Source organism: Typopeltis vanoorti, chromosome 23, assembly GCF_054136105.1.
Source record: "Typopeltis vanoorti isolate ZY-2024b chromosome 23, IOZ_Tvanoo_1.0, whole genome shotgun sequence".
NCBI classification, from domain to species: domain Eukaryota; kingdom Metazoa; phylum Arthropoda; class Arachnida; order Uropygi; family Thelyphonidae; genus Typopeltis; species Typopeltis vanoorti.
Genome location: NC_143571.1, coordinates 5,948,125 through 5,960,701, shown reverse-complemented (window position 1 = coordinate 5,960,701; position 12,577 = coordinate 5,948,125). Strand labels below are relative to the sequence as shown.

Below are 12,577 nucleotides of genomic sequence, written 5' to 3'. Positions count from 1 at the left end.
GCTCCTGACAGATATGATAATTTCTGTAGGAAATCAATCATTAATCACTAGATCTTTTAAAAATTCCAAATTGAGAAGTTGGTTTTAAAAGCCCTTACATTTATCATTCGATGCAAAATGCTTGCATAAAGCTGGGTAATTTCTCCACAAAGCAAGAGCCATTTGTAAACTGCAAGCTGCCCATCGTGTCCAAACACATGGCCGATCTTTAAAATTTCGATACCAAGATCTTTTGCAATCGTATTTAATTCTCATTGATTTTTTGGTGATTGATGATAAAAAGCATATAATTTATTATAAATAAATATTTCGAAATGATTTATTTCTTTAATGTTTTTTATCGAATCGTCTAATGCTAAGTGTCGACGATGAGCGCAATGCCAAATCACAACGTTGGGAAATTTTTGTAGAAGTTTGATTGCAACACCTGATTTGTTTCTTAACATTACACTAGCTCCATCAGAACAAAATGCAATGAAATGATTTTTATATAGTTAGCAGAAAATCCATATGAATTTAAAGTAGCAATTATAGTAGCATGTACATTCCACGGTGGTATTTTCTAGTTCTACAAGATTATTAAACAAGAACAAGGGGCTTGCAAATTTGATAAAAATTTAAGAAAGATCTCGCACGAGTCCCTTATAGCTAACTACTGCTTGTACACAATATTCTCTCACTTTTTCACCTGTTAAACCATCCATCAATTGCAGTAAAATTTTCTTTGTCCATTGTTTTTGCAAGTTCTGCTTTTTGATGCATAAAAGTCCCATTAATTGAAGCATTATTTTCATGAACATTACTAAACCAAATTTTTGATGCTGATTCAACTTGAGTATCCTTATCAGATCGGGCTCTCTTCTGATCAATGTTCTCATTAGTAAGAGCTGAAGTTTCAATGTTTGATCTCTTTTTTTTTTTAAGATCTTATGCAAGAGTGGTTGTGAAATTTTTAAATGTACAGCTGGACTACACTGACTCATTTTGGGCAACTTATCATAGCACTCCAAAATTCTTTGCTTTTCTTGAAAAGATAAATCTTTACATTTTTTACTTCTGCCATAATGCTAAGGGCCGTTTTAATGAGCACTTAGTCAAATTCACTTACTGAAAGAGCACGAAAATAAACTAAAAATCACATTTCAACTGTATTTATACCCGCCTGTATTTGCCTGGAAGATTAAGAATTACAGAAGATTAAGATTACATGTAAGAAGATCCCCACCTGCGTTTTCTCGGAAGATAAATGACATAAATCTTATATTTATGGAAGAATATCATTAAAAGAAGATTAACACAAAAGTCAGATTTCGATAAATATTCTTTGTCAAATTTTCTCCTGATTAACTCTTAAAGTTCTAATTCTGAGATGCAAAAGGCTAAACATTTGAGAATTTTGATAACGATAACCAGAACTTTGATTATAATAGATGGATTATTTTTAATTCATTTTAAATGGTGTTTTGGGACCAACTGATTGAATTATAAAAATAAGCGGATTTTTTTTTTTTTTTTTTTAATGTTGAGCCCATACACGAGAGGTTGATAGATCAACCTATAGTACATTAGTACTGTGCATGGGTTGGGAAAGAAGGTACTTGTTCACATTGGATTTGAATGACTGTATATTGTATTCTTTAGGGAACACATCAAGGGGAAGACTGTTCCATAGTATAGCAGTTGCAGGGATGAAGGAGGAGAAGAAGAAACTTGTTCTGTGGGTTTCAAGGTGCACTGTGTAGGGATGTTGAGCAGCAACTGCATATGTTTCAAAGAACTTAGTACTAAGTGGGGGGATTATTGATGCTATTTTGGACGAACATTTTCCATGGAAATATTTGTAGAAAACACATAGTGCAGAGACCGATCGTCTGTGCAAGAGTGAGGGAGTGAGTTGGTAAGAGATAGGTCATTAATAAGTCTGATTGCTCTCCTCTGTATTTAGTCGAGCATTTTGAGGGAGCTTTTGGGATCCCACCCCATATGTGGGAGCAGTATTCGATGGTTGGGCTGATTTGTGATTTGGATTCTACTGTATAACCAAAAATCTGTTTTCATGCTTTGTTGTAGAGTGAGGGCAACCTCTTAGTAATCCTCTGGAACACATTCCATTGGTTTGAAACACTGCCCAGAGCCTGGATACAATGTTATGTGAGATTCCAAATGCTCTCTGGCAATATCAGTAATTCTGCAGTCTTCAAGCTTTCCAGTAATTCTTCCCCACATGAAATCGTCTAGATGATGTCTTTGAGACATTACAAGATATCCAAGTTTGCAGCTTTATTCCTTCACGAAAAGAGCTTCCTTCAAACTCAGTTTGCTTTGTGCAACCTTTTACTTTTTATCCTGTTAAGTGCTACCACATGATCTCTTTGCACACAATTTGAAAATGTGAATGTGTACCTCTATCTGCTGAAAATCATTGGTTATGCAAGCTGAGTCATCTGAATTCGTGGTTGTCATCTTCTGAAATAGTGTTTGTCCTTTAGGTTTTGGACACCATTGTATATACTGCATGCATGCGCGCGTGCACACACACACACACACACACACACACACAGAGAGAGGGTGTTCCAAATTAAAGTATCCCTATTCAGAGCAATCTTGAATGAACCAGTAGATAAAATGCTCTCAGACTTGGTGGGTATCCTACCCAGATCATGGGGAAGAGATTTTGATACACAAAAAAAAAAAGTTCAAAAGATGATCAATAGGAGAAATATGAGGCTATGAGCAGGAGAAAATTACATTAATGTGAAACAGATGGTATGTGATTGTGAAATGATTCAAAGTCAGTGACAAATTTAGTTGATGATGTTTATTTCATTCATGACATCTTGCAAGCTGGAGCACCTCCCCCACATAGGACTGAAGTTCAATAATTATTGCATCAACATTTTGTAGAGGATAGAATAATCTGTTGCTTATTTTATATGAAATGGCCACTGTATTCACCAGATCCTAACTCCTGTGACTTTTGGCTTTGGGATTACCTCAAAAGCATGGTGTAACAGGGCAGAGTTCTTTTCATGGCAGATATGAAAGACAAAATTGCACATTATGTGTAATTTTGTCTGTGGTGGAATGCAACTGATCTGTCCTTTCGACAAATAGTTGCATTCCACCACAGACAATGCTGTATGGCTCTATTGGTCCTGCACAAAGGCCAACATATTGAATGTCAAATTCATTGATCATCTGGATCTTCTTGACAGCTCTTTGAAGCATTTCAGATCTATGTTTTTTGTATCAAATTATTTTATGAATTGAACAAAATAAACATCGAATAACTTTGTTTGTCATCGACTCTGTATCATTTCACAATCACATACCATCCAGTTCACATTAATGTCATTTTCTCCTACTGACAATGCTATATTTTCCTTATTGGTCATTTGTGAGCTATTTTTTTAATTATTTTTAGTTTTTTTTATTGTCAAAATCTTCTCCATGATCTGGTTAGGATACCCACCAAGTTTGAGGGCATGTTATCTACCAATTGCTCTGAATAGGAGTACTTTAAATTGAAACACCCTGTATATTTGAGTGTATGTATCTTGTTATATAAATAAATAAATATTCACATTTGTATATGTGCAGTTCTGTTTTTAATATTTCTTCTAGCATTTCAGTCCTAGTCAACAATTAGCAGAAGCTTGCCTTGTTGTATCTGTTTTAGAACCAAAAGTCAAGTAAATATACTTTTATTTTTACTTATAGTATTATTATGTAGTATTATTTAATTCTTAACTTGTTCATATTATCATAAATTAAACTGTTTTCAAACAGCTAACAGCTAACCCCCCCCCCCCTTTCCTCACAAAAGAATATAAAAAAATCACCAGAACAAGATTATATAGGAAAAAAGTACAGATCACTTAAAACATTGTAAATCCACTTTGCAAATATTACATGCTCTCAAGTAATGAGAATGGATATCCTCATGGATATCCATTCTCATTAGCAATTTCTTCTTAGCCATATCACCTCTTCCTAACGGAAATGAAGCTTTAGATACTTCAGCTACTGTTTATATTACTTTTTAATGTGAATTTCCCACCCAACCACCTGTGATACCTAGACCAAATTTGGGACTTTTTCAAGTCAACTTAGGCATCTAATAAGCAGATTAATGGTCTTGCACTGGGCAATGAAATTCATCTGTCTCATGATCTTGATTATAAACTTCCTGATGCCTTTTTGTCTCTTTGATAGCACCTGAAGATTTCATTTGCACTAATATTCCATGGCAGAGTGTGTCAAGCCTCAAATCCTCTCTTTTTTGATCTACTTTGCTGAACTTGGAATTTTGGAATTTCTTTCTTTCAAATTTTATTCAAACCAGTTTTCTTAATAGCAAAGTTATGTTCCCCCAAGATTTTAATGCTTGTGATTTGTCCAGTTTTTTCAAGGCATATGAAGACCACTGGTGGTCTTTGTATGCCTTGAAAAATATCAGATAACTGCTTCAATATAAGTACATAAACTGTCACATATGTTGAAAAATTAACGATGAAAACTTAATGAATAAATGTGTGAAATAAATTTATTAGCTGTAAAATTTTTGCCTAATTTCACTGAAATGTTATCATAGTATGTTAACAACAATAGAATACGAAATAAAATACAATAAAATAATACATTTAAAAAAAGCACCACTACAGCATCAGTAAAACAACAGGTGATCAATAAATTCCCAATTAACAAAAATTAAAATAAATAATAATTAGGAATTTTCATAAAATTTAAATAAATAAAGAGGATAACCATAAAGATCTATTCAAGTTTGATCAGTGTAGAAAGGCCTCAGCTCTACACTGACTGAAATGATTAAGCAAGTAGAAAGGCCTCACAGCTACACTGACTGAAATGATTAAGCAAGTAGAAAGGCCTCACATAAGGAGCTGTCAGGTCTTTTTATGTTGACTTATTGATTTTAATTTCTTCACCTATGAAATGTTATTCAGAGAATACATTCTTGAATATGTTGTCTTGTGTACATGATGGAATTTATGGCAAGAAAAACTAACAGATATGCAGATCAGTGGTTATCTACAATTCAGAATTGTGCATCTCTAGGTAGACAAGTGAATTCCACGAATTAAACTTATTAAGAACAAAATTATTTATGTATATATTATATTACTATGTAAAAAAAAACACTGATCATTAGTAAATAAAAGAATTATCAGAAAATAAAGTGAAATATATAAAAAAAAAAAAAGAAAGAAATACACGTAACAAGCACAATAAATTGTACAAGATGATTTGCTCACGTCAACCCACATGTATTCCTGCCACACCCACACGAATCACCTAATCAGCATTATTATAGCATAGGATAAGCCCCTCCCTACAGTTATTTACTGAGCTAGCAATGTACACATGTACACACTCACTGTTTCTTATTGGTGAGTGATTTATATTTCACAAACAAATCCCTTTCCATCTAAAGTTGCTTTTTTTTTTTTAATTATTCTCATCATAAATGCAAGTATGATGAAAGTCTAGAGTTTATAGAATCACATATTTTTCACATCAAGATACTTATATCACAAGCACACACATATAATATCACAGATGTAAATTATTCATAATCCATTTTACAATACTGAAAGTATTTATATTCACGCCCATTCTTTCTCTTCCTTATATTTGTTATTCTTTACATCTTTTGGTAAATCAAGTATTGGACTAATAATTAAATATATCATTCTCTTTAATTATTATTTTTTAATATATTCTGAAAAAATATTTCTCCACTCCACTGTGCAGGATTAATTACAATCAAAGAAACCATCACGAAAAGTGGTGGTCCGATGACACACAGGAACAAGATTGTCGGTAATTCTGCTTGCTTCTCAGATAATTAAGTTTGCAGTGAGAGAGCTACGATTGCCCTGACATGAAAGTGTTAATACCCCCCAAAATGTTTTGCCACCTTTCTGATATTTATTTTATGTTTTTCCCAAATGCTTCTCAATTTTTTGTTCAGCTAGCTTTGCACAATGCTTTTTTACATTTTTTTTCTGTAATCTCATGCTGACTTGTGAGGAACATTCTGTACACTTTCTTCTTTCCATAACCTTCTGTTTAACTTTGAGTGCACAATGATGTTTTGTTTCTTCTATGCTTGCATATAACTCCATATGCCTCTCTGAATGTCTTCTTCGGAACATGTTCTCAACTGAGTCTCCAGGGTTTGCTTCTTGCTTTTAGACTCTGATTTTTTTCTTCAATAATATTTTTGTATTTGAATCTACAGTTCACTTCTGAAAACTGCTCAACTTCAATCCTTTTTAAAATTTTATTTTACACTTTTCTTATCAGTGTGGTATCAGTTTTATGCTGCTCAAAACTAAATGATGATCACTTCCTGTTTCAAATCCTTTGTATATGCTTGTGTCCTGAACCAGGTTGAAGATATCACTGTTGACAATAACATAGCCATTGAGACTTTCTTATTTCTTGTGTCTTATCTTCTCTCCATGTGAATTTGTGCACATTTATAGGTTGGAACATGAAGTTAATAATAGCTGGTCCATATCCTGAACAAAAATCGAGTAGGTACTTACTATTATTATTAGATTTTGCTCTTTCATCCAAATTTTACTGAAATATTTCTAGATGTTTTGCACTCCTTTCCTATACTGCTGTTTAGATCTCCAAGAAGAATCAACTTTTTATTTGTGTCAGCTGCCTTCTCCAATGTCTCACTTCTTCCTTAGTAAAACCTTCTGTGGCACCTTAGACATAAGTCTCATTATCTAATTCCCCATTTTGATATTGTCCACATCATTCTACTTGTATTTCCTGCCATTTAAAAAGATCATTCTCATATTTAGTGTTGAATTCTATAGCTAGCTACTCCTTCTTTTTACTGATTGTTATTACCTGAAAAGAACATCTTGTTTGTTGATCAGAAGGAATATGCCTGTTTTTATCCTCTTTGTTTCTGTAACACCTAATATCTGGTACTTATCCAATTTTTTCTGCTAGTTCCATTTCTTTCTCATTGATGCTTCTTATGTTGATGATGCCAGTCTTGACATGTGCTGATATTGAGGTGGAGTTTGTTCCAGTAACTGACTTTTTTGCTGTTTGTCCTCCTGATTCCCAGATGACAACCACAGAGGCCTTTTTTTAACTGGGTCATTCTCCAGCCGGCATGAAATTCTTTCACATTGTACCATGATATTATTTTGGTTTAAGCCAATAAGTATACAGTATGATCAGCTAAATCTCAAATTGCCAACCCATCCTTGTTTATTCAGTATCTAGATAGATAGCTACTAACAGGGTACTCCATGAAAATTGGACTTCAGGTCAGAAGCCCTAGTTGGTTCTCTCATCCCTTAAAAGGTTATTGGAGGTCTCCTTTCAGTTTTTTCCAGCTTTGACCTTTAAGTGACCCCCCCCCCCATATCATTTTTGTTCAGTTATCAAATTTTGTACTAAATACTATATCATCCCTTCAAAAATAACTAAATCAGTCTAATTAGTACTCTAATATAATAAACTTGAAACATAGACCATAAAAAGGAAAGATGAAAAATTAGTTCAAACAGCAGAAATGAAATTTCTCAGAAAAACAGCCGGATATACCAAGTGGGACCATAAAACAAACGAAAAATTCTGCAATCCCTGAAGATAAAACCAGTTAATTACTACATAAGACAGTATAAACAAAAATGGATACAACATTTAAATCGAATGGAGAACAGCAGACTACCAAAAATATTATACAGATATAAAATTGGCAATTTGTGGTTTAGCAGACCAAATTGTATTCTTATTGGCTTAAACCAATATACAAAATGATGGTACAACATGACAAAATTTCATGCCGGCTGGGACTTCACCTGGTTAAACAAGGCCCCTGTTGTTTTCGCCAGGGGAACCAGGGCGAACAGCGAAAAGTCAGCTACTGGAACAAATCTAAAAGCACACCCCAACCCAACATCACCAGAATTAAAGATACTATCAACATAAGAATCTTGAATGGCAAAGGAATGGAGCTAGCTGAGGAATTAGATAAGTACCAGATTGACATAATAGGGGTGACTGGAACAAAAAAGACAAAAACTGGTGAGATCTTTCTGAGCAATAAATACAAAATGTTATATTCAGGCAATGACAATCAAGGAAAAGAAGGAGTAGCCATAGTAGTCAACACTAAATACGAGGCTAATCTTCTTGAATGGCAGGCAGTCTCAAGTTAAAGAGATGTGGCAAATATCAGAATGGGGAACTGGACAATGAGAATTATTTGTGCCTATGGTCCCACAGAATACTCTACTAAGGTAGAAGTGGAGGAATTTTTTGGTGGTCTAGAGAAAGCTACTGACACAATGAAAAAGGAAAAGTTGCTCCTTGTTGGGGATCTAAATAGTAGAGTAGGAAATGATTGTCAGACATACAAAAATGTTTTGGGAAAATTTGGAGAAAAGAGCAAAGCTAATAATAATGGCAAATACCTTTTGGATTTCTGCTCAGGACATGGACTGGTTGTTACTAACACTATGTTCCAACATAAAAATGTGCACAAATTCACATGGAGAGAAGAGGCAAGGAATAAGAAAAGTCTCATTGACTATGTTATTGTTGATAGTGATGTTTTCTCCCTGGTGCAGGACACCAGAGTGTATAGGGGATTTGAAATTGGAAGCAATCACTATTTAGTCTTGAGCAGGATAAAATTGAATTTCATATTGAAAAGAATGACATGTAAGAAAGTCTTAAAGCGAATTAAAGTTGAGCAGCTCTCAGATGTGAACTGTAGACTAAAATACACAAAGATTATTGAAGAAAAAATGAAACAGTTTGAGAACAAGAACCAAATCTTGGAGATTCAGTGGCAGACCTTCAAGAAAAACCTGATTGATTCAGCAAGAGAGGCATGTGGTGAGGTTGTCTGCAAGGATAGAAAAATCAGAACTCCATGGAGGACACAAGAAGGTAAAGAAGAAAGCATATCAAAAGTTCCTGGCAAATAAGATAGCTTGTGCTCGTAGAGAATGCAGAGACAAATGTATGAAAGCAAAACACTGTGTAAAACTAGCTAAACAAAAGTCATGGGAGAACTTTGGCAAGAACACAGAAAATAAATATCAAGTAGTTGGTAAGATATTCTGGTGGTTGTTGAAGAAGCTTAGAAACTGAAGAAAGAGTGCTGTAAAAGCAGTTAGAGATGATAAAGGTGACAAGAAAACAGGAGAAAAAGATATCCTTGAAGTATGGAGTAATTACTTCGAAAAATTGCTGAATGAAACAAGCAGTGATGGCATAGTGGAAAAAAACACTCAACAGGCATACAGCCAGGAATATATATCCATATTTGAAGTAGAAAAAGCCATCAAAGTCTTGAAATGTGGAAAGGCAGCAGGAGTAGATGATATCTGACCAGAAATGCTGAAGCATGGTGTATAAAAGTACAGTGGCTGCACTGCATAGTTCAGAAGGCCTGGACACAGGAACGAATTCCTGATGGTTGGAGTAGAGCTCTAATAGTATCCATATATAAAAAGGGAAATAAAACTGAATGTGAGAATTACAGAGGTATTTCCCTACTGAGTGTTCCTGGCAAGATTTATGCCAGCATACTAGAGAAATGGTTGAGAAGAATTGTGGAAGAATAAGCTGGATTCAGGCCACATAGAGGCTGTCAGAATCAGATCTTCACTTTAAGACAAATAGTTGAGAAAACATGGGAAATCGATCTGGAAAAGACATATGACATGATGTCAAGAAAGAAGATATTCAATATGCTACAGTTATATGGTGTCAATGGGGCATTATATCAAGCAATACTTAGTCTTTATTTGAGTTGCAAGTCAGCAGTTAGAATTGAAGTAAGTAAATGAAGATGGTTTAATGTTAAATCTGGTGTGAGACAAGGATGTACGTTATCCCCTCTGTTATTCATTATCTATATGGATCACATTATGAAGGAAAGTGGTATTAAACATGACATCAGAATTCGAGATGTTAATGTCAGCTCTTAGCTTTATGCAAACGATGTTATACTTCTAAATAAATCCACTACAAGTTTGCAAGATTCCCTGACTAAATTGAATAACTGTTGTAATAGATATGGTATGAAGGTTAGTAATAAAAAGACAAAGACAATGAAAATAGATAGAATTGTTGAAAATGTCAACTGTGTTTTGAATGGAGAACCTGTGGAACAAGTAAAACATTTCAGCTATTTAGGCACGATTTTTACTGAATTTGGTAAATTAAATATGGAAATAGACAACAGAATCAACAAAGCTTGTATGGTAGGAAGTCAATTGAATAAATTCATATGGAATAAGAGAGAAATTAGTTGGAACACTAAATTAGCTGTATACAAGACAGTGTTCAAACCAGTTTTAACTTAAGGATCTGAGAGCTGGGTCTAGAGACCACAGATATGAGAGTCCTGAGAAAGATTAGAGGCATGAACAGATGGCATCAATGGCAATATCATATTAAAAACGAGGATATTAGGAAAGAACTTGTCATTGTTAGCAGAGCTAATCTAAGATGGTATGGACACTTAAACAGAACGGGCGAGGAAAGATTAGCAAAACAAGTGTTCTCTGTCAGGTTGGCAGGAAAACAACAAAGAGGAAGCCAACCAAGATATAGGTGGATTGATATGGTACAAAGTGCCTTAGATGATAGAAATATAAGATCTGATAATGTTGGAGTCTTGACAAGTAACAGACTGATTTGCAGGAAAATTGTAGATAGGAAGTTAGTAATGATGTAAATTTTTCATGTAGTACTATCATATCCTATGCACTCCTTGAGGGTACATGTCAGGAAATTGATGATGATGGTGATGATAAAATAAGTGGAAATCACATACTATAACAATGTCTGTGGAATGTCCAATGATGTAAGTGTATGTCTCAATGGTATAGTATGCGATTTCTTCCACACATTCTGTAAAATTTCTGTGTTAAGCCTGATTCTTTGTTTTAGTTCATCAAAATTAGCTGGCATCACCATACATAACACACATTTTTTAATGTAATACAAAAGAATAAGAGATCTAATGAGGTAGAATCTTGATGTTAAGCCACTGCACAGCCCCTTCAGGAGCTTCTAATTTGAGAAGGTTATTTGGTCACAGATTTGAAATCATATAGTATGTTTTCTGCTGCTGAGGCTGTGAATGTGGCAAAATATATAGTGATCAAAATTACTTATGTTGTTGTTGCATTGCATCACATATTGACTGACATTTCTCACACAATCGTATTATTTGTTATTTTTCAGCTATGGCTTGATTTAGTTTAACTTGCAGTATCATTATCAAGAATTTCCACACACAATTGAGCTTCAATCCATGGTTATGTGTTCTGTGTGGTAGAATAACCTCTTTGAACCATCTTCACCCTATTCTTAATAATCTGCTATGTATAGAGTGTAGATGTTATTGCAGTGTACCTCCATAGCCTTTTATAGTCATGTGTTCTTTAATTTCCATTTAAAATACAGTCATACCCAACTTATGCGAATCCGGAGTTACCTGGTTTCTTATATATACGTATTCCCTTCACGCCTCACCACTAGTCGTATCTTTCAGGTGCCGGCAGCATTCGCCAGTGTCGCACATGTTGTGAACAAGCACTAACGTGTTTCGCGCAGTCTCCATTCATACACGATTTTTATAGTCTACAAACCTTGCGATTATTTAATGTTACATTCCTGATAAAAATTTTATCACATAAAAAATAATAATGTCATTTAAAAGAAGCAAGTCCGATTCTTGTACAGCTAGCAAGAAAAGAAAAACATTGACTTTGGAAACAAAACTCAGCAAATCTATTAAGAGTTTTGAAGGCGGAATGAAAATTTGTGAGCTAGCAAAGAAGTTCGATCTACAGGAATCCACAGTAAGAACAATCATAAAAAAAGGTTTACAGATTTTGGAGGACATAGATTCTAATGAGGAACGAACTGTAGCCACAAGGCAAAAGGCAAGGAATAAAAAAATCATTAGCTTGCTATGAAGAAATTTTGCTTGACAAGAAAAAGACATTATGCTATCAGACGAATCTATTAGATTTTATGAAACCATTGACATCGAAATAACTTTCTTTTTTTTATGTACGAAAAACTACAATTATGATTATATTTCTTAAAAAATATAGGTGTTTTTTTGTAAACCTTTGGTCCCAATTGTATGTTTGTATATATAAATTACATGCAAAATTATACCCCGAGTTACGCGAATTCGACTTACGCGCTTTTTGTTGGTCCCACCTACCGCGTAACTTCGGGGTTTTACTGTATTACTAATCAACTCAAATTAAAATAACCTAGTCTCACTCTCTTGAGACTGAGATTAGGTTATTTTAAAATTTAATTGTATCCATTCTCGGAAGACCCTGTAACCTCTAGAGAGCGCGTCCCCTAGGTGGCAGATAGGGGAGCCCACCAGATATGGCGGGGTTGTCCGAATATGTTGAATAAGGACTCATGGACCAACAGGGCCACAGGGGACTATCATCTTGATAGCAAGGGAAGTGGCTTTCCCCATGGTCCCCTAGCTGGGTCTATTCTCTCTCTTCCCTCTTTGAGG

At 34.5% G+C, this 12,577-nt stretch overlaps 1 protein-coding gene across 4 annotated transcripts in view; it reads left to right on the top strand.

The window, feature by feature from the left end:
• The window catches only part of Vps53 (vacuolar protein sorting 53), a 349,419-nt gene that overhangs the window by 67,714 nt on the left and 269,128 nt on the right, over positions 1–12,577 (top strand). For all 4 annotated transcript variants that reach the window (XM_090412655.1, XM_090412656.1, XM_090412658.1 and 1 more), the window contains exon 7: positions 3,625–3,692. In XM_090412655.1, the coding sequence (XP_090268781.1) occupies positions 3,625–3,692 (68 nt within the window). The remainder of the gene's footprint in view (positions 1–3,624; positions 3,693–12,577) is intronic.